The sequence below is a fragment of the Epinephelus lanceolatus genome, chromosome 1 (genome assembly GCF_041903045.1).
Source record: "Epinephelus lanceolatus isolate andai-2023 chromosome 1, ASM4190304v1, whole genome shotgun sequence".
Lineage (NCBI taxonomy): Eukaryota > Metazoa > Chordata > Actinopteri > Perciformes > Serranidae > Epinephelus > Epinephelus lanceolatus.
Genome location: NC_135734.1, coordinates 42,222,804 through 42,246,316, shown reverse-complemented (window position 1 = coordinate 42,246,316; position 23,513 = coordinate 42,222,804). Strand labels below are relative to the sequence as shown.

The 23,513-nt window shown below is 41.6% G+C and overlaps 1 protein-coding gene across 1 annotated transcript; it reads left to right on the top strand.

Annotated features, from left to right (window-relative positions):
• The first annotated feature begins 6,796 nt into the window (after window positions 1-6,796).
• Window positions 6,797-21,899, top strand: agtrap (angiotensin II receptor-associated protein). The gene is made up of 5 exons (XM_033625819.1): window positions 6,797-6,954; window positions 8,501-8,535; window positions 8,704-8,812; window positions 12,921-13,131; window positions 20,791-21,899. Exons 1-5 carry the CDS (start codon window positions 6,928-6,930, stop codon window positions 20,916-20,918), a joined length of 510 nt encoding a protein of 169 aa, XP_033481710.1. The 5' UTR covers window positions 6,797-6,927; the 3' UTR covers window positions 20,919-21,899.
• Window positions 21,900-23,513: the final 1,614 nt, after the last annotated feature.

Sequence of the window (23,513 nt, the reverse complement as noted above, 5' to 3'; positions counted from 1 at the left end):
AGTTACAGTACAATTAGGGTTTCTTGAGTTAAGATTGGAGGTCTGAGATAGGAAGACAGGACGTTTTGTATCTTTGAAACTTAAGATATAAGATATATTAAGTATAAGTAGTATAAATATGAATACACTGCAGGTGGACATAGTATGAATAAGTATTGGACTTAAGAACATATCAGCCAAGACATTAAACCACTGACAAGTGTCATGAATAACATTGATCATTTTATTATGATGCATTGCTCTGCTGAGAAACCTTGAGTCCTGCATTTATGCGGATGCCACTTGACACACACCACCTACCCAAATATCCTTCCAGATCAAGTACCCACCTCATGGCAATGTCCCCAACAGGACAATGTGCCATGTCACTCCGCAAAAACTGTTCAGGAATGGCCCAGCGAAAGTGACAAAGAGCTGAATGCATCAAATCAGCAAACAAATTCCCAAAATCCCAATCTGATCAGTCATTACTAGAACATGCCAGTACACCAGAGCCAAGGCCGATCCACGGTGAGGCTTCCTTGGATCAGATTTGGCTCTGACCTGATGAGGCATGGACACAGGATCTCTGGGGTGTCCTGTGGGTTGGGAGGTGAAGTACGCATCCAATGGATGCTTAATCAGATTGGGATCTGGGGAATTTGGAGGCCAGGTCGACGCTTTTTGTCAGGTTTGGTGTATAGTACATGTGAGTGTATGTACAGTAGCGTGGCTGTAATGATGACCGTATGTATAAAGTTACATAAAATAGAAATAAAGTTCAGTTATATAAAAATTGCACTTAAGTAAAGCACCAAGATAATTAATTATCTTCAAGAACTGAGTCAGAGCATGTGGCTGACTCAGCAGGTAAATGAGCATTGGGATGATCTGAAGAAGGGTGAGAGCTTTAATGTCTTGTTTCCTTTGAGAAAGAGAAAAAATATTCTTTGAGCTGCTTCAGAGGAATAAAAAACATGACTGATTTTGTCACATAATCCAAACACATAAGTAATGAGTCAGTAATGAGGCACCATCCATCTCAATGTGATAAAATGAGCGCTGCAAATCTTTGAAGCTCATTATCTCCAAACTCCCCTGAACTGTGTCAAAACCTTTTAACGCGAAGCTTACGACACATTAGAGCAAGTGCAAGCAATAACACTCAGCGTGTCTCTGATCCGAACACACACACACACTCCCTGAGAATCTATCAATATTTGATCAGGTGGAGAAAGTAACACTCGTTTTTCTTTCCCAACCACCGGCTCAGTCGGACTGTGATTGTGCCATCCTGATTTACGGCTACAGAATAAAAGCAGTACTGATGTATATTTAATAGTTACCTCTGACAGAGTGCTCCGGTGGAGTGCCCTGTTGAAACCTGGCCAACAGCCAGCCGAGTGATAGATTACACAGAGCCACGTCCCGGCAGAGCTGTAGCTTCACATCACCAACACCCACAAAGGCACTTCTACCTTTCTTAAGGATTTCGTCAAGTCATTAATTACCAAAAGTTGCTATCTTAAGGCAACTTCTCAAGATCAAGGAACTCTGGGAAGGACACAGGTGCAACAGTGACAACAATTTACATATGAGTAAACAGAGCTGCAGGAAGTTCTCTCTGAACAATAAAACAGACCATAAATCATTTAATGAGCGGGACTGAAAATAAAAATGTGTAAAAATGAAGTGTGAAAGATGATGTGCTCACGCATTACACTTACACTCTCTGTCATTCACCGTCACAGCAGGTCAGGACGTAAAAGGGATCATTCATTTGCAGTTAAGCACATCAGCTGCTCCAAGAATTGCTTCTCCTCTGATGGTTAAAGATATTACACTTCAAATTAAATAACATGTCACAAATTTGTCACACCGCAATCTCATTTTGACACGCATAAACCCACTGGGCACTCAATCAATGCCCCAATCATGCAGGCAAAGCTTGAATCAGGGGGTCAGAGGTCAGCAGGAGGTCAGGGTTCACACTGGATCCGGGGGTGTCGGGGCCATCTGCCATGCTCGACACACACAATAGATCACCTCCTGTAAAGTATAAGAAGCACAAAGGAAGGAGTCGGACTCTAATCACAACGAGGGCATCTCACATTACTGTAGCATTTTTAAGATTTAGCTGCTTCGCTCATCCGCCGTAATTCCAGTGAGTCCAAGGGTCAAATGGGCTTTAAATCCAGATACTGACAATTTCAGACATTCAATAGCGAGGAGGGTGAATGTCAGTTGCAGAACCAGTGGTGACAAATGTTTCATAATTTTGTACATTTAAAAAGTGAGAGGAGAAAGTAGAAATGTTTATCTGTAGCGTCGATGAAGGAATATGAGTGTGCAACTTTCTTCTTGACCTTGGAAATAAACTGGAAGTTGTAAAAACAGATGTTAGAGTATATTTCTGTAGAACAGGGGTTTGAGGGACGGAAGGACAAAAACAATCTAATTACATTTCTGGATGTCACAGACAAGCTGATGAGGTGCACTGTGACTGCAGAGCAAAATGTTTACTGCAACATTTAATTTGATGTTTGAGCTGAATCTGTTTTTACTAACCCTGACCTAAACCAACTTCACTTTCACTAACAACTGATCACTGACTTCTCCATAAACATTTGTCTGAAGAAGGTTTTCTTGGTAACACACTTTCTTTTCCTTTTTTTGTGTGAGGAGTTACAGGCAGTGTATTCCTCAGACTGTAAAAATTATACAAGTAGGTACTTTGACTTTACCCATCGGTTTGTGGACTCCTGTTTTGAAGCCTCCAGTTTGGCATTTCAGGCTTCACCATCATGGCTTTTTGGAGTGAGAGGGTGGAGCTGTGGAAGAGCAAGGAGTGGATCTGACTGAGAAGCTGAGGACACTATCGGCAGACAGCCTGTCACTCAAAGTTGCCCACAATTACTTACAGTACAGGCCAAAAGTTTGGACACACCTTCTCATTCAATGCTTTTTCTTTATTTTCATGACTATTTACATTGTAGATTCTCACTGAAGGCATCAAAACTATGAATGAACACATGTGGAGTTATGTACTTAACAAAAAAGGTGAAATAACTGAAAACATGTTTTATATTCTAGTTTCTTCAAAATAGCCACCCTTTGCTCTGATTACTGCTTTGCACACTCTTGGCATTCTCTCCATGAGCTTCAAGAGGTAGTCACCTGAAATGGTTTCCACTTCACAGGTGTGCCTTATCAGGGTTAATTAGGGGAATTTCTTGCTTTATCAATGGGGTTGGGACCATCAGTTGTGTTGTGCAGAAGTCAGGTTAATACACAGCCGACAGCCCTATTGGACAACTGTTAAAATTCATATTATGGCAAGAACCAATCAGCTAACTAAAGAAAAACGAGTGGCCATCATTACTTTAAGAAATGAAGGTCAGTCAGTCTGGAAAATTGCAAAAGCTTTAAATGTGTCCCCAAGTGGAGTCGCAAAAACCATCAAGCGCTACAATGAAACTGGCACACATGAGGACCGACCCAGGAAAGGAAGACCAAGAGTCACCTCTGCTTCTGAGGATAAGTTCATCCGAGTCACCAGCCTCAGAAATGGCAAGTTAACAGCAGCTCAGATCAGAGACCAGATGAATGCCACACAGAGTTCTAGCAGCAGACCCATCTCTAGAACAACTGTTAAGAGGAGACTGCGCCAATCAGGCCTTCATGGTCAAATAGCTGCTAGGAAACCACTGCTAAGGAGAGGCAACAAGCAGAAGAGATTTGTTTGGGCCAAGAAACACAAGGAATGGACATTAGACCAGTGGAAATCTGTGCTTTGGTCTGATGAGTCCAAATTTGAGATCTTTGGTTCCAACCGCCGTGTCTTTGTGAGACGCAGAAAAGGTGAACGGATGGATTCCACATGCCTGGTTCCCACTGTGAAGCATGGAGGAGGAGGTGTGATGGTGTGGGGGTGTTTTGCTGGTGACACTGTTGGGGATTTATTCAAAATTGAAGGCACACTGAACCAGCATGGCTACCACAGCATCCTGCAGCGACATGCCATCCCATCCGGTTTGCGTTTAGTTGGATGATCATTTATTTTTCAACAGGACAATGACCCCAAACACACCTCCAGGCTGTGTAAGGGCTATTTGACCAAGAAGGAGAGTGATGGAGTGCTGCGGCAGATGACCTGGCCTCCACAGTCACCGGACCTGAACCCAATCGAGATGGTTTGGGGTGAGCTGGACCGCAGAGTGAAGGCAAAGGGGCCAACAAGTGCTAAACACCTCTGGGAACTCCTTCAAGACTGTTGGAAAACCATTTCAGGTGACTACCTCTTGAAGCTCATGGAGAGAATGCCAAGAGTGTGCAAAGCAGTAATCAGAGCAAAGGGTGGCTATTTTGAAGAAACTAGAATATAAAACATGTTTTCAGTTATTTCACCTTTTTTTGTTAAGTACATAACTCCACATGTGTTCATTCATAGTTTTGATGCCTTCAGTGAGAATCTACAATGTAAATAGTCATGAAAATAAAGAAAACGCATTGAATGAGAAGGTGTGTCCAAACTTTTGGCCTGTACTGTATGTCTAAATTTAATAAAATGTAAATGTTTGAGTTACATAAAAATTCACCCTCCATACAGTTGTCATGAAGAGGGAAATTAGCTGTCAAGATTAAAATCATTTTTTGTATCAGCATGTTTATTTCTGCTGTAAAGTTGGCCGTTTTAATATGAGTGTCTATGGAAATTGACTCACTTCTGGAGCCAGCCTCAAGTGGCCATTAGAGGAGCTGCAATTTTTGGCTCTTAGTCTTGGCTTAGGCTACAGTCCATGTCTGTTGAGGCTACTGTGGAGAAAAGTTGGATGACTGCCTCAATTACTGTCTGATGGAACAGAACATCAAAGCAAAATATAAGTCTATATTAACTGCCATGAAATTGTGCTCATACATTCATGATCCCCAGAGGATAGATCTGCATTCTTTCTTTGGGTCCTCAGTAGGTGCCACAAAGGTAGCAGGCTTTGTTTAATTACTTATAATTACTTTCATGATCCCTTAACTTCACGTTTAGTGTCATCATCAATTCAAAAGTTTAATTAAATGATCCTTCAACAGGTTCAAAACCTTGTTACAGCTTTTACTTCCTCTAGATAGTCAAGTCTGGTCATCTTCTCGGCGCTCTGCCATGGCCGATCCAATGATCTCACTAAACCATCCAATCAGTAGCGACGGGCGGTGTGTACAAAGGGCAAAGCGAGCTTATGATCCACGCTTACTGGGAATTCCTCATTCATGGGAACTAATTGCAATCCCCAATACCTATCAGTGATAAGTGGGGTTCAGCAGGTTACCCAGGCCTCTCTGCGAAGGGTAGACACGCTGATCTACTCAGTGTGGCACGCCGCACATTTAAGGGCATCACAGACCTGTTATTGCTCAGTCTCGTGTGGCTGAATGCCACCTGTCCCTCTAAGTAGTTGGATTCTAAACTGGTGACACATAATTGTCCGTAGGTGTGAATGGTTGTCTGTTTCTGTGTGTCAGCCCTGGGATAGTCTGGTGACCTGTCCAGGGTGTTCCCCACCTCTTGCCCAATGTCAGTTGGGATAGACTCCAGCCCCTCCGCGACCCCTAACAAGATACGTGGTTACGGAAAATGAATGAATGAATATACTTAACTCTACTAAACTACACTAAAGAAAACATACTTATTATATCATATTCCTTTTCTGCATACACATATAAATCTTTTACAACTGACTTTTAACTCAAAACACCACTGTGCTGAAATAAAGTCCTCACAGAGCTGCTGGTGTCGCTGTAGACAGAATTTAAACTTTTAACCTTTTAAGGGCTAATGTTCCTTTATGGAGCTGCTTAACAATTTCAAACATTTTTATTAATACTACAGATGATGAAGACCTTCAAGGTCTAAGTATTGTTTTAGAGAGTTTTCCAACTTGTCAATTCCAATATTAGTTGATCAGAATCAGAAATAATTTATTGATCCCTGAAGGGAAATTGTGATTTGTTACAGTCGCTCCAAAGAAAAGAACAGAGAATTATAAGAAGTAAGAACAAAGGTGTGAAATAGAAGTATGTAAATATAAGGCAATTAAATTAAATTAAATAGAAATGAAAATGTGCATTAGAAATAGAAATTGAATACATAAATAAAAAATAAAAATGTGCATTATGCTACAGTGTTTAACACCAGTACTTAAACATATTAAAAATAAAATATATATTGTCATGGTGCTGAGGCTGTGAGTGTGTATATACATCAATAGAATAAAACAAGAATAGGAGTAAACATTAGAAATATGAACAGTTATGTGATTGTATGTTGAATAAATAAATATACACATTCAAGAGGTGATGACTGTTTAACTGCATAGATTTAAAGTTTTGAATATAAAACATAAATTTTACCTTCCACAAACAATATTGGCAAATGTATCAAAAGCTCACATCAGTCACATTGACACCTCTTAAAATCATGCTGCTGCTGACATGTTATTTCACTATACCGACAAATACCAAATAGACTCTACAACTTTTGAATAAATCCTAATCTTTTATTTATTATTTATATCATAATCTGTTAGACAAACTGAGCAGATATGAATGATCAGGAATGCAGCATGTCTGTTTGAGCATTTAAAAAATGCATACATACTGCATTCCTGATCATTCATAGTGAACCACTGGAGAGACGCTGCTGATGCCCATGTGGTTTCTTTGGGTCTGAGAGGGAGCAGGAGGAGGAGGAGGGAGGAGGGAGGAGGTGAGAGTCACATGGGAGGCAGTCAGGCTGCTGTCACATGGTTTGTGTTTGCAGGCTGATCTGAAGGGAGGTGGAGTTTCAGGGAGAAGTTTGTGTAAAACAATCTGCGGCAGCTTTTCATGTAGCCCCTCTCAACAAGTTGAAGCAGTGAAGCGGATAAAGAAGCAGCTGCTTTCACCAAACAGCCTGTCATGGAAATCCCTGCCATCAATCTAAAGGTGAGTCTGCGGTGTTTACATGAGTGTGATGGTGGAAGTGTGTGTGATGGCCTGTTTTTGTACAGTGTTTAACGGTGTTAAATGATGAGATGATGCCAACTTTGTTGCCCAATTCATTGGTAAATCCTCTGTTTGGCAACTGCTTCTGCTAGAGACACATCGCAGTTAACTTGAGAAATCTATTGTTGTTGCTGCGTTTTAACGTTAAATAGTGGAAGAAAAGTTGAGTTATTTAGGAGATTCAGCCTCTAAAAATGATGACGTGCTTTCAAGATCATAGACAACACAGTAATGTTGTCAGTGATGTGCAGCAGCAGGCCTATGGACAGAGATAATAACATTACTGGATGTTAGAAACCTAAACAAAGAGATGATTGTGTGAGATATCAACAAGATGCATGTGTGCACAGGTTTGGCAAAGATCAAAGAAAAACTGGCACACAGTGAATTTTCCACCAGAGTGAAAAGTGATATTGTCAAAAATATTGTGATATTTTATTTTCTCTGTAACGCCCAGCCCTAATTTGAAGATGTCACTTTGGGCTCTAGGACACTGTGCTGAACATTTTTCACTTTTTTGACATTTTATAGACTAAATAATTAACTGATTAGTCATAAAAATGATTATGACAATAATCACAAGTTGCAGCCTTACTTTAAGAGAACAGTGTGTAAGATTTAGGTGGATTTAAGGGCATTTAGCAGTGAGACTAGCAGATTGCAACCAGCTAAAACTTTTCCTGGTTTTAATTCCTGGTTCGTGTTCATTATTCAGGAAGTTTTTACCAGGAGCAGAATTACCTGCAGAAGTCTCCTCCTTTCTAAAACAAGTGGTATCAGATGGTTTCAACTGGTAAAAAAACACACCAAATAAATAAGTTTTAAAACAAATCAGTGTCTTTCCGATGCTGTTTGTCACGTCGCAGATGGCCACGAGCCCAGCACCTGCTAATGTGTCTTTATCTGTTTTCTCCGATAAGCTGAGATCCAAATGTTCAGGAGGTTTTTTACCATGAGCCAAATTATCCACAGAGGTCTCTTCCTCTCCAGTCTCGCCGCTAAGAAAAAGCAAATGGCCCTATCTAGAGCCAGTATTTGGTTTGTCTGCTCTGGGCTACTGTAGAAACATGGCGGTGCAACGTGGTGGACTGCGTGGATGAGGACCCGCTCCTTATGTAGACATAAAGGGCTATTTCTAAGGTCACGAAAACCCAATCATTCTTATTTTCCAATGATTTTACACTAAAGAAAAAATACTTTAATTCCATATCTGCCAATATATCCTCCTAAATCCTACACACTGGACCTTTAAATGTTCTTATTTGTCCAACAAAGGTTCAAAACTCAAAGACATTTAGTTTACAATAATATATATGTTAAAAACAAAGTATGCGTTTGGAGTTTTAATGATTAATCTGTGGTTAGAATTGTTGATGATATATTTTCTGTCAGTTGACTGTAGACTGAAGTGTTCTGCGCCACAGGGAAAGTATTAATAACAGTCCTATATTCCTGTCTAACACTTGTCTTATATTCTGTGTTATAGGCCATAGTAATGGTGCACTGGCTGCTTACAGTATGGTGAGTGGGTTTTTTCAAAAACCTGAGGAATTTCTCTCCTCTCCTGGCACACACACACACGCACGTTCACACACTCAGAGTCTTGATTCAGACCTACTGTTTCACCTTCACGTCCCCATACTTGTGAATTCTTGATATGTGACTGTATGAATCGTGTGTTTGCTGCAGGGGCTGCATGGCGTGGCTGCCCACCTCCTTTGCTTGGGGGAACTTCAGTGTTTTAGCTGTCGGGGTCTGGGCCATTGCACAGAGGGACTCGATTGATGCCGTGCTCATGGTGAGTCTTCGCCTTGATTCCTTCACGCAGGCTGCAATCTTAACATCATGTGAGTCCAGTACAGGAGTGTAACTATAGGCTTAGCAATGCGTATCCGTGCTAACCTATTTGTCTGTGGAATCTAGGACAATCTGAGAGCGTCCCTTTGAGAAACAAGGTCTTGCCTTAATTCGGCACAGAGTGCAGTAACCGAGGCTTTCATGGTGCGCCAGTTTACTGCAGCAGTTTCACCCAGATGTTTCAGACTGGTGGTCTGTAGTGTGAGGCCGGTCTTATTTTGGCTTTTAGATAACTCTAAGGCAAGTTTTACAAATATAAAGGCACATTTCAAGCCTGCAAATGTACTCTGACACCCTACACTAACTCTGATCTATGACTCATGTTTTCATGGTAACAATCAGTGGCACCAAATGGAAAACATGGCTCCTAATGTACATGTAGGGTTTTCTAATAATATTGTAGAGGGAGCATTAAGATGGAAAATAGTTTTTAGAGAGCACAGTAACCTGGTGGAAATATATAATTTGGTTTGTCCAAAGAAACTTTACTGAGACTGACTGATAAGTCACATAACATCTCAGGTCTGCTTGGCATTGAGATTTTATGCTACTGGAAGTATTGTTACACCCAGCTAAGTCTTCCCAATAAAATGTCTTTGTACTGTAACGGTTGAATTCTTGCAGAGGACAACAGTTCTAGCCATGTTTTCTTAGTTTAAAAAAGATCTAATTTCCTCTAACTCAGTGCAAATTATTCCTGCTTAAAAGTGGTTCAGGTTCATACTTGCATTTTGGTTTCTACTATAACATGTTTGCAGCCTTTAATATTCAAAAAACACTTTATATTTTTTCAGACTGTCGCGCTTGAACACCTGCATACACCCTCTTTCTGAAACGCTCTATTGTAGCACCTGTCTCTTTGAACCCGGCTCCCGAAAAAGCCCAGTCTGCTCTGATTAGTCAGCGTTTCTGGGTCTTCAGTATGTTGGCGCTTCTGCACTGTCACTGCAACTGAGGAATGACTATAACGGAGTATAATGGCACTTTTTACATCAAAAAATCATCAATAAATGTTTTGAAACTTCTAAACGTACAATCAGACATTTTACAGAAGGAATACAATCTGAAATTTGGGGAAAAAATTACAACATCAGTAACCAAGATTAAACATTTCCTTATGTTAGCATGTAGCTACATGTAGCAGTGTACTTGCAGCTAGGGAATTAATGTGTATGGCGGCACTTTCTCCCATTAAAAATTACCACTAAACGTTTCTTAATACAACCAGATACGCTCCAGGAGGAATATGATCTGAAATCAAGGAGAAATTAACAACATGGGCAACCAAGATTACATTTTCCCTGACATTAGCATGTAGCTACATGTAGCAGTGTACTTGCAGCCAGGGAATGACTGTGTATGGCGGCACTTTCTCCCATTAAATATGGCCATTAAAGGCTTTTAAACACAGCCAGACATGCTCCAGCAGAAATATGATCTGAAATTGAGGAGAAATTAACAACATGGGCAACCAAGATTGCATTTTCCCTGAGGTTAGCATGTGGCTACATTTAGCAGTGTAGGCTACATAATGTTAACACTTGCAGTAGCGTGCCTGGAGCAGATAACCTCGTAAAGAAATCCCTCACAAGCTGACAGCTTGTCGCAAAAGCAGAAAAGCTATTAGAAACAAGGTGTTCAGAACAGTCTTAAGCCTGAGTGTTTTGCTTACAGGGATTATATATATGACAAAAATTAAGGTAAAGCATAATAGGTCCCCTTTAGGTTGGTCAAAAAAACTGAACAGCTTTGTGCAACGGCTGAATTTAGACGTCTGTCTGAAGTCTGACTTTTAGTTAAATCTTAGCCACAGTCAAAGTCTGTCTCCTCTGAAATCAGCCCCAGCCTGCCACTCTGTCTGTGAAGATGTGCTACATGTCAATAAAATACACCACAGGGTCAAGGAGAAGCACCTCTAGAAAAAACTGGCTGTCCAGCGTCTCTTTCAATGACACCTTTGACAGTAATGGATTCTGACTGTCATTGCCGTTGGGAAGTAACCATAGGGGAGCCTTTTACCTTGTGCACTTTAAAGTCTAGGGTGCCACAGGAAAAGAGCCCTGCGGACTGAGCTGGACCAAGTGGGAAAAGAAAGCTGAAAAAAGAATTAATACAGAGGATGCAGCTTTAAAATCAAATCAACCATTCATTTATTCAGTGTCTTACTCACACATTTGTACAAGATCTAGGAGAGAGTCCCACTGCCTCATGTGCCATGTAGCCTACTGCATGTTGCTCTCTGTTATAAACTCCAGGCTTCACTCTCTCAAGCGTCTGAAGGGATTTCAGTGTGTCTTTTTGTCAACAAATCACATATTAAAGTCACACGCCACTGAGCTTTCACATATGCTGTTCCCTTTCTCGAGTGATATTTGTGTATCTTGTCACTACAGTGTAAAAAAGTGCAGCTATCACAAGATCCCAAACCCATAGAGTGGAGTTGACCATCGCATTATGCCTGCTTTGGTTTATATTTTGGAGACAAAAGGACCCTCTTGTCTGCCCTCCTACTTTGTCACCCATGGCTGTGCAGATCAGAGGATGAGATTAGCACATGGTCCATGCATACTCAGATTCTGGAGGAGACTGGCTGTATTGAGAAATACCTTTGCAACCTTACTCGCCAACTGCTACACATGCTACTGTGCAGGAATTGTCAGTTACTGCTTATAAGCAGCATCGCCAGTACAAGTTTAAGTGAAAACCAATTCCAGATGTGTTTTTTGCCTCCCTATGTCTGTGTGTTTTTGGACGCTGTGTCCGCAATTTTCGTAGCTTCCGTTTGGATGTGGGGTCTGTCATCTGGTGACTACCTTTTTTGCGAAGTCCTGATTCACCTGCACGCTGTGCCCCGGAACATCCCGAACACAGCAAAATAGGACGATAATAAGAAAGCACGTGTAGAGGGCCGATTCTCTGCAGAAGTGGTCCGAGCTCACAAAAACATCAAAATACAGTTAAAGGGCAGGAGCTCTGCAAACAGAGTCACCACCACACATGAGTAGAAGCCCATAGGTGATGATTAAGCAGGATTTCATTTGTATATGTCTATATTTTGTTTTGTTTGAAAATCCTCCAGATCCTACCTTTAATAACATGTCGGGCAGGAAATCCAAAGTGTGGGATCATTTTGAGAAGGTGAAGGACGAACCCAAGGTGATATGTAAACTCATCTTCATTGGTCAACTACAAACATGACGTATCATCTGAAACATGGAAGTAGCTACATGCCCATTAGCCCACAGCGTCATTAACAGGCGGCTCACTCAGTGTGTGACGTGCACTTGTAGATAAAATATAGGCCTATATTAATGAAGGTTCATTAGTACGGTTTTGTATTTCTCTGTAATGTAGCACAGTGTTAACAATGTTACTGATACTATTCTTTCTCACACCTTCAACTCAAACCATTGTGTTGCCCCGCCCAAAATATATCATTTAATGATTAAATTAATATATAAACATGCAGGTGACTAGTCGACTAATGGCCCTAAATGATGACTATTGGTCGACCAGGAAAAGTCTTAGTGGAACGCAGCCCTATCGAGTACAAACCAAACCTACTTGAGACCACTTTTTCAAGTGGACCTGAGCACGGTTTGTTGATTCGTGCCTGGTTACAAGTGTTTACGCTAGTCAAACAAACTTGAATGGGGTCAAGTGTACTCAGATACAGCCCCAGGTCCCTGATGTAAAAGCGTCCTTAGAAAATCATTTCTTATCCCATAATATGGATTTCACTGCCCCAGATAGTAAAGGCAACAGAGACATTTCCACATTCATTGTTTTCTGTCTCATTTCTTGCATTTTGCATTCTGACTTCCTGGCAGCACTCTGGTTTTTATCTCATTTACACTCAGAAATCTCAACTTTATTTTCCACACACAGCATGTTACAAGGAATCTCTCCCTGTGGTATAATTACAGAGACGTGTCGGCGCTTCAGAGAGTGAAAACACTTTTCATACTGACACATACAGTAAGTCCAAAAGCCTGACACGCCATCTGTGTCCATTAAGACGTCTTTCTCTTTCTGTTCTTTCCCTGTAGTTTCTGATGGGGATGTTTGTAACGATAGTGACCGACATCATCCATTTCGGGATCTTCTACCCGATGAATGACTTTGCAGCAGAGAGCGGAAGGAATGCGTTTCGCTTCAGCGCAGGAATGGCCATCCTCAGCCTGCTGCTCAAACCTGCGTCCTGCTTCTTCGTCTACCAAATGTACCGTGAGCGTGGAGGAGATTACAACGTTAACTTTGGTAAGTGCTGCAAAATGAGGAGTCAGTGGTCACAAGCCTGGTCTTGAAAAAGAGTTGGCATTGCAAGGATTTTTAGCTCTGAAAAAGACATCAACAGGAAATTAGATGCTTCCACAAATAAGATTCATACAGTGGAAACTCATGCTATCTTCCAGTACACTAGAATCAGCTAAATATAATCTAATTCCCTTTTGAGGAGCAGATGACAGAAAATAAATAATTACATAACAAAATAAGGTTTCACTGAGCAAGTACATGCTCAAGTGTGGTTTTAGAACCAGTGAGAAATATCTGAGGTTTCCTCCCTACAAAAAAAAAAGATCCCTGAGTGTGACCAAAGCTGGAGGATCGGTGTGATGCATGTGTCCAGGGGCACTTTGAGATCCTCCCTATGTTGTTTTATGCCGTTTGTCATGAAAGGCCTGCCAAGTGCAGCACACACTGGGAAGACTCTGTGCTAAACCACTGGCAGATGATTCCACAGTCAAACTAATTAGTTTCAGTCACAAGATTTGAATATGCAGCAAAATATTTGAGCTGCAGTTCGGCCCGGGCGAGGAAATCATTTCTCCACAAGTTGTTTATAACATTTGTGTGTCAGCCTGGCCACTGGTTTATACTGCATGCAGGAGCGTATTAAACCCATGCAGCCTGAAAAACTTATGATGTGCCGTGAAAGAAAAATAGCACAGGTTTGATGTGAGTCCAGAGATGTATGTTTGTGCACAGGAGCAGGGATTTTGTGATGTTCTTGACTGCTGAGTATATCTCTCTCTAAGTACACTGCTTCCATTGACCGGTCAGGAGATACTCGAGATGTGTTCTTTGATTAAGCGAGTGTGGTCATTGATTTTGGGGACATGGACTCGCTTCGCTGAGAGCTTTCCCATCAGAAATCCCACTGAGCTGTGACATCTGCTGCACTCTTAAATCCTTGAAAATGTTCCTCATCATGGCTTCATCTTTATGGATTAACCAAACACCGTGGCATTCATCATTTGTAGTGAATGATTTGACGGTGAGATTGTTTCCACACAGGGAGCTTTTCTGCCTTCATAAAAAGACAAACAACAAAAATGACAAAAATAAACCAGGAGGAGGGAAGTGTAATTTATTATTAACTGTCATATCACCAGCTAAAATAGTAATTTATGACACTACACCCTGGGAAAAGCAATGAAATTTCTCCCACTTTGTGACCAACACTGCAGTCTCCTGATTTGACTGCTCGGAGGATAATTGAATATTGATGAATCTGTTCCCCTCTGTGGTTTTTACTTTAATGCCACATACACGCAGCAGGTACATCCATTAGACTGTGATTGGCTGCAAGGTGACTGATGAGTGTGGCTAATGTTAGTTTCAGACAATGTGTGTTTTAATTGCTGTCTGATTGCATAGCTGGTATTAACATGGCTCCCCTGCGGCACCAAGCACTCTGGGAACCAGGCAATCAGGTGCATGAGTGAGTAGTTGATTCAGGCGTACAGGGATACCTGAGTTTTGATTGGCGGCCCTCTTATGCTGGTTTAAATAAATCCTTTGTGTTTTTAATTTAATTTTACGTTGCTTAATATAGAAGGTGTAAGACTGGGTGATCACACGTTCAACGTAAAATTGACTGTTTGCTAAACACCTCCCCTGAACGTTGTCAGCATGTCAGGCCTGTCAGGGTTTGGATTTCTCATCATGCTGAACCACTTCTGAGGCTAATTTAGCCTACCGTTAGCTAACTACATTATTTTGTGGAGTGGCAGGTGGTGTTCAAGTAAAGTTAGCAGGTAGCAACGTTAGCAATTGGATTTGGGATTTACACTGAAGCAGCTACGGCCAAACTCATTACTACCCAGTCAGCATTTGTATGTGGGCCCCATGTGTTTGGCAAATGAGCTTAAAAAATGGGCCCTATATGGGATTGTCCATTGGTCCCATAATGGCCCCGTGCCAGTTCCTCATATGGGTGGGTTTACCCAAGTGGGCCCCACATGGGTTACTCACTGGCTACCTTGGCTGCAAGTGGGTATGGGCCCATAATGGGCATCTTATCTTTGGCCCACTTGAGGAAAATCACCCATGTGGGTAAATGGAATGGTGCCATTATGGAACCCTTGGACAATCACACCCAAATGTCGTAGAACTAAATAAATAACAGCCTGATTGTACATTTTCCTGTTCTCTAACTGGAGCCTACTGTAATACCAGTGCTAGCTAGCAACCCTGCAATACCAAGGACCTGTAAGCTTAAGTCTTGTCTTTATGAGCTAGCCTGAGTGTCAGACTAAAGGCCAATTTCCACCAGATGCGTGTTGGTTGCGTCTCCGCTCCGGCACGGCAGCGGAGCCAATAGGATTCAATTCTAGTCAATGTGTGTGTTTCCACTAGCTGCGGCTGTGCTGCGTTCCGGCTCCGTCTCAGCTCCGGCACTCCAGAGCCCTCCGCAACAGATACGCAGGACTTCTATTTTTGCCGGACGCCGGAGCACAACGCAGCAATTCAGCACAGAGCAGGTCATGCGGGGCAGGAAGTCGTGCACAGAAACACAATAAAACATCCGGTTAATTTTCAAAATAAAATACACAGTGTTCACGGCGGATCATATTTCCCTGCACTACACCTTAAAAACTACATAATGGGCAGAGGCAGGCCTGAAGTCAACAGGTCAGAGGTTTTCAGATGTCATTTCACCCCGTGAACACCATGGACGAGGAGATATTAATCATGGCAGTGCACCGAGATGTCTTCCTGCGGAGCTGCACCGCTCCGCACAGCAAACGCAGCCGGTGGGTATTGACGGACGGCGGAGCACGCAGCAGATAACCAGCGCTGCCGTTCCGCAACGGACACGCATCCAGTGGAAATCCGGCGTGAAGCTCCCAGAACCTTCAGTCTGACATCACCTCCATTGAAGGCGATTTACAAGGGGAAGGGAATTTGATTTTTCCCTAACCAATCAGTAGAGATCAAGGACTCACCCAGAATCTGATGTCATTAGTATCCATGCCTCAGGGGTGCCGAAAACAAGCGAGCATTGCCCGTTTAAAATGTCTCCGTCGTTGTGCACGCCCAGCTTCCTTAATTTGGTCCTCCATTAACGCGAGTAGTGGCGAAATACCTCGATAGTATCGTTAATATGGTCTGTAGGATCTGTAGCGGTCGCCATTGTTGCTATCCTCACCAGTTACCCACCAGCGTACAGCTTGACATCAGTGTGGCGCTGATTGGCTAATCGCTAGACCTGCCCCCACCCCCAGCGTTCATTGGTCCTTCCATCACTTGGACGAGATAAATCGCAAATTCATTGCAGTATGCCAGACCAGAGATGCAAGCCTACTCAGTTGAGTGGGCGGGGTCTATGGTCTGGAACCAGGCTATTTATGTGCATCATTAGATGGCACTGGTTTAGCCAGAGCATATTTGAGACCTTCATATTCTCATTTTGACATGTGTCAGCTGGAGACAAAGTCAGCCAGAGGAAGAGTTACCATTAATTAGCAAGCAAGCTATAGCTGCAGAAATCTGCCAGGCAGTTGTCATTTTAGCTGTAACTTCCTGTTACCTCCCTCTCAAGCCCCAAGGTTAACAGCTGCTGAAATAAAGGAAGCTAGAAACTCTTTTTTAGCGTATGCACCAGGTGGACAACTCCAATGGAATGAATAGGTGCCATTTTGTCATCTGGTAGACCTTTCATTAGTATAAATCCATGGTCCATCCTTAGTGTTCTTTCATCCTTAAGTTAGTTAATGCTACTTCACTTTTACAGAACGCTTTGTAGCCTACACATTGTATTTCCTGTTCATGTTTGCATATAGTGGTATGGGTCGTTTTCGGCAGCTCATTCAAGCACCGGTTGTAAAAAAAGAGCGCCAACGTTAGCCTGTTTTTTTTTTTTGGAGCGTAGCGAAATTGAGGTCGCTATGGCTCTCTTTTATACTTGGTGCTTCAAAGAGCTCTCACAAATATGAAGGTGACTGACGCACACCGTTTTGGGAAGGCAAGAAGTAAAGCTCTGTAGCGCTGACTGGCTTCCTCATGAACTTGACGGTGCTTTTCTTCATTTTAGGAGCAAGCCAAGCTAGCTGATTAATTTTAATAGCAATTAAAATGACTCAATAACACTTCATACAAAAATGAACGGTAAATAGGTGGCTGTATGTACAACGTATCTACAAATATAACTGTAAAAATTGAAGTAACTAACTTAAGGATGACAAAGCACATAGGTCACTAAGATCGGAGGCGAAGTTAACGTCACTGTAGAGTTGACAGGAAGTAAACAGGCATGAAATTTGTAGAACGGATAGGGGCTCTACATTGCGCAAGCAGAGAATTGTGTAAAAAAATTACCACCAATCATGAGTCATAAAATCTATAATTACTATATGAACTGTACTTGAATGTGCAGTTCAACAGGTACAGCAACAGTAACTAAGGGAGGGCGGGGCTTAGCTGTTTCCCCTGAGTGTTCTCGGCTGGCTCGTGGTGACGCAGTCAGTCGATGTGTAATCCTCATGTGTAAGAATGTGTCAACACCTGCATTTCCCTGTTCTTTTCCTGCATGTTGTCACTTCTAACGTCACCGTCTGTCCGTCCGTCTGTCACACAGTCACGTTTTGTATCATGTGACCATTTGTGTTGTCTCATGTTTTTCCTGTTATGATTTGACTTTTTGTCTTGTGTCCCCTCTCTTTTCCTTTCTCTTCTCCACTGCTCACCTTTGACCTCTCAGACTTAGAGACCTCTGTGGACAGTCGATGCACTACGGATAGTGCTGACAGTGCCTTTATTGGCCGCCGCTATTGATTCCCGGCTTCTTCCCTTTTTAGTGTTTGTCTTCTCCAATCATCTTCTTCCATCCTCTCCCACACAGGAAGTAAGATTACAAATTAGGCAGAAGGGACGAAAAAGAAACTGACTCTTTTCTCTTGGTTTTTATTTTGTTAATGTTCTGTTGTCCATCCTTCTCTGTCCCACCTCCATCAGTCCTCACTGCCCTCCCATACCTGCCTGCATAGCTGTGTTTGTCACCACTGTATGTCTATTGTATTATATGCGTTTATATGTCTCTGAAAGTTTGCATCTATGTTTTATTCATATTTTTACTCTCCAGACACCTCATTTGTGTTTGTGTATTCTGTTTGCATATATTTAAAGCAGAGCTGCATGATGGTGCACATTCTCAAATCAGCCTAATTAAAGTAATGTTGACTTATAATAGACAATGGATGTGACCTGTTTAAAATGCAGAGTGAGACTTAAGTTATTGAAGGTTTGTCGAGAAACTTGATGCAGTTTCATCAGACCTATTAATGTATTTTTTATGCTTTTACATGAAATTAAAAAAATCAAAAACATCACAGTTGTGCAAATTTGGTCAAATTAATATATAATTTTGCAAATCATCCAAACTCGTTGCAATGAAAGTGTTTGTTTGATTAGCATTAATATGTGCGTGTTTGTCACAGTTACAGGACTCTGGGCCACACAGACATAAGAGTGTGCGAGCCTTTGAACTTCCAAAAACACGTTATTGATATTCTGGCCGTGTCAGAGAGGAGACTGTTTGTTTAAGAGCATTGGGAGCTTTTTAAGACTTTTCAGATGGATTGTGTCAGTGTACTGCCTTCTTAGAATTTCTTATAAAGCATGTTTACATAAAGTATAAAGCACCCAGGAGTTGGCATGCAAAGGTTTTCAGTGTAAACACGTATTAGAAGATTCTACTCACATGAGATTTTTCAGACTCATTCTCAGAGTACTGATGATGATCTGTTCCTGTGGTCAATGTCTCGTCAATTAGCTGCAGAACAAGCAGCTTCAATCAGACAGTAGTGGGTGTAAAGAGAGTGATGAAATGGGAAGAACTCGGCACCACTCAAAGAGGTTTTCTTGTGTAATTAGCTGTTTTCTCATCCCAGCGTCCATCAGAGGCAGTGTGTGCTTTACTGCGTCTTGGCAAAGAACATTTCCAACAGTATAATCTATATTTATCCAGAGGGGGCCAGATGCTCTAATCTAGATAACAACAACTGTGCTGTGAATCTCTGTGTGAAGAGAAATGACTGTAAAAATCCAACCCAATCACCAGTAGAAATGTTGGCAGTGTACGTTTAATGCAAACCATAGATATATTTCATTTGCACATTATTGTGAAGTGGACATGTTGAAACTTTACATTTTAACAACACTGTGGTTGACATGTGGATAGGTTTAGGCATAAAATTTACTTGGGGATGGTTGGGAAAAGATCAGTTTTGGGCTTGAAATACCCAGTTTTAGGGGGGCAGAATCACAGCAGGAAAAGCAGGGATGTTTCGGTAAAAGGAACCACTTTTCGTGCAACTGCCCCCACCAATGGGTCACTAAAAAAGATGCATGTTTGGAGCCTAAAATGTCACTGGAAAAACACAGACGGAATGCTAAAAAACATCCACGTTTGGAGCCTAAAAAGTAGCTGGAAAATCACAGACAGGTTGCTACAAAACACCTATGTTTGGAGCCTAAAAAAACACTGGAAAAACACAAAAAAGTTGCACAGACCACCCAGATTTGTTACTTAAAAAGCCATTGGAAACACACAGACAGGTCGCTACAAAACACCCTTGTTTGGACCCTAAAATGTTGCTGGAAAAATTGATAGGTTGCTACAAAACACCCTTGTTTGGACCCTAATATGTTGCTGGAAAAACAATGTTAGATTGCTACAAAACAAATTTTAGAGCCTACATATCCGCTGGAAAAACATTTATGTTTGGAGCCTGAAAAGCAGCTGAATAAACACAGACAAGTCACTACAAAACCCTTACATTTGGAGCCTAAAAAGTTGCTGGAAACACACAGATGAATTGCTACAAAACTTAAAAGCTACAAAACACCCTTGTTTGGACCCTAATACATTGCTGGAAAAATATTGATAGGTTGCTACAAAACAAATTTTAGAGCCTTAATACCCACTGGAAAAACACTGATGGGTTGCCACAAAACACTTCCTTTGGAGCTTATAAAGCCCCTGGTTTAATACAGACAGGTAGCTACAAAACACTTATTTTGGAGCCTTAAAAGCCACTGGAAACACACAGATGAGTCGCTACAAAACACACAAGTTTTGTCCCAAAAAGCAGCTGGAAACACACAGATGGAAAGACACTGGCAGGTTGCTACAGACCACCTACATTTGGAGCCTAACACGCCAATTGACAAACACTGAGGGGTTGCTACAAAACATCCTTGTTTAGTGCCTAAACAGCCACTGGAAATATGCTCGGACATCCGTTTTTTTTTTATGTTGGTCTCAAACAGTGGCATGCAGCATGGCAGGTGTCTCGCCTAAGTGACACGTCATTCACCATCCCCTCCATATCCCGATGATGCAGCTAATACGCTACGTGACTTTAGAAACATTGTTAAGATGTATGAAACATGCAAATGTAATGTATTTGTGGTTTGCAGAAGCATACAATGCCAACACGTTCCCTGGCGTTTGGGCTGAAAACGAATTTCTGTACAAGCTGTCTAAGGATTCCTTGCTCGTGCAATCAGTTTTATTATGTATATTGCAACATCCTTGATTAGCCGCAGTGATTCTAAGCAGATATGATTATGAATAATACATTTGCACGGCGGGGGTTTGGTGTGTTGAAGACGTTTGGCTTTTCTCTGCAGGTTTCCCCTCTGTATCACGAAACAGAGATGCCTACCAGTCCATTGACCAGCAGGACCAGGAGTCTTCCAGCTCAGGGAATCCCTTCAACCAGTCCCAGGATGGCAAACCAGCAGTCCGCTCATACTGAGAGAACCAGGCGCTGAACCATGCAGTGTTTTCCTCTGACTTTTTATGCAGCAGCGCAGTGCTCAGGGGCAAATTTTTACAATTGATTCCACATCAGTCCCTGTGCTGTGTGCTGTTGGACTGCTGCAGATTGCAACCCTGACACCAAACTGAATGCTTTTAGTACGGTAACTCATTAGCTCTGTTTGGGCTTTAGAATTAAATGTGGCACATTTATCTTCAAAGGTTGTAATGTTTTTGCTGAGCTGGCACATCATTGCTGAATAAATACAGAGGAAAACACTGCACCACTCCCATGCTGTGTTACTGTTGTTACCGCCTACTGTTTTTAGTAGAGAGGTGTTGAATGAAACTGTCTGCATCAGTTTTGTCAGTTTACTTTTTTCCAAGTGAGTCACTTTTTACAAATCTGGCACTTAGAGACATTACGAGTGTTGTCTGTTTCTCTGTGTGATCTGTAAATTATCACATTCTCCGTGTGTGTGCAGTTTGTATTTGTTATTTTCATATTACTCTTTTTTTTCTTTTTGGTACAGCAAACGCTGTTATTTTTTAACACAAGAACTGAAATGAATGTTCAATGTCATGCCTTTAGAAGCTACCTTGTGCCTTTGTACTTTTTCAACTGGTAAGAGCTGTGAAATCCTTCGACTGAGTTGAAGACGCGATAACCAAATTGAAGTTAGAGGCCTTTCTTCTCATAACTGAGCGAGAAATGAGCAAAAACCTTCACAGTGCAGTGCGGCACACAGACTGGTACTGTTCACTCATAGTGATGTTGATCTATGCAAAGTCTGTATTAAGACTACTGTCACATGTAGCACTGTAACTGTTACTTTTTGTTATGACTTATGAGTTTCTCATTTCAAAGCATTTTAAATGTATTATTCTTACAGTTGTTGTCATAAAAGTTACAGGCCTCTAGACTGCCAGAAACACTCTTTTGTAATGTAAAACTTGTTTCAATAAATTATAGACCACATGCTGTGCAGCCTCTGATAGCTGTTGATCTGTAAGAATATGTCTGTGTGAGGACAGCAGATATGAGACAGTCCTGTCACATCACAAATTTTAAATGAAGTTTAAATGAACTTCCCATTTATTATCTGCAGCAGCACCGTGTTCACTGAGTTTTGCACATCGTTTACTGATCGCAGAATAAATTGTGCACTCTCAGTTTTAGTGTGCAGATTACACAATGTGATGACACTGCGGCTGCAGGGCTGATTTTACTGACTGATTGCATCATTTGGATTTTTTCTAAGTCCTCCTCTGAAAGTTTTCAGTTCCTGTTTCAAAATCATGATGACCTACGTGACAGGATGGAGATGTGGAAACTATGTTGGTCACATTATAGTGATGTGAAATTATCTCTGCTGAAGTACCAGGGGCTCTTGAGTCATTTAGACTATAGGAGGGATCCTATTTGCTTATACTGTATACTGTGTGTAATAACTATACCTGACTTCAGTTCATGCTCTGAGACACATTCAGACTGTCTTTTGTGATCAAACCATATAACGTTGATCGTTTCACACCTAGTGAGCCCATGAAAATCAGATTTTTCTACTTCATTTTATACCCATCATGTGAGGGGGAGCATTGTGTACAACACCACCAGACGCCACACAAGTTTAGTATACCCATACTTTCAGACATTCTCTTGGCATTTCGGGACACTGAATGTTCAACTCTGTCAAATACACCAAAATTGACTTCACCACACCACCAACTGTATGGGTCATAGCTGCTGCAGTAGTGGGCCAATCACACATCACATTAAATCAAGGAATGAGTGTGGTGATTGGCTGCGAAGACAACCGTACAAATGAAGCTGAAAAATGAAGCTAACTCAGAAGTACCAAAAACTACTTAAGGGTGGCCACAGAGGCCAGTGAATCCCCATAGACCCCCATGTTGGAATTCTTTACTGCAAACTGCGAACTTTACTGCAAAAATAAACATGTTTACACCCTGATACTAAAAAAAGCAGTCCTGGTCTCTTTAGCTTATTTCTACATTCATGAAACCTTTATGGGGATAAAAATTTGTATAACTCACCCCTTCGCATTTCATTAAGTCTTAAAGTTACAGATAATTAAGGGTTGGCTGCTTTAAGTTACAAGCTGTAACGGATGAACACCAGTTATTTGAAACAGCTTTGGCCGCTACAGTGAACGAGTTAGACTTGGCTTTTTCTCTAAAAGAGGAACAGGAGATAGCGCTCGAGTCTTTCCTTTGCAAGAAGGACGTTTTTGCTGTTTTGCCGACCGGATACGGCAAGAGTCTAATCTACCAGTTAGCTCCGCTGGTAGCGCTCTGGATACGTCACCCCGTGTATTGTTCTGATTGGTCATAGTGTTACCACAGCTCCACCCTCTCATCCCAATTTGGTCACTTCTGGCTCAAAAAAAGAGGATGGCAACGGTGAAAATGCAGAACTCAAGGCTTCAGAATGGGAGTCCAAACACTAACAAGTGACGTCACCGTAGCTACGTCTATTATTTTATACAGTTACGGAGCACCATACAAATACTCATTTTTTCTGGATCTGTATACGAAAAGCTTCCAGTGGTAAATGGACTACTCTTGTATT

Excerpts from the sequence above, each read along its gene's own strand:
- agtrap (XM_033625819.1), top strand. The coding sequence starts at position 6,928 with ATGGAAATCCCTGCCATCAATCTAAAG. Across the intron at positions 6,955-8,500 it reads TCCCTGCCATCAATCTAAAG|GCCATAGTAATGGTGCACTG; the intron begins GTGAGTCTGCGG and ends TCTGTGTTATAG. Across the intron at positions 13,132-20,790 it reads AGATTACAACGTTAACTTTG|GTTTCCCCTCTGTATCACGA; the intron begins GTAAGTGCTGCA and ends TTTTCTCTGCAG.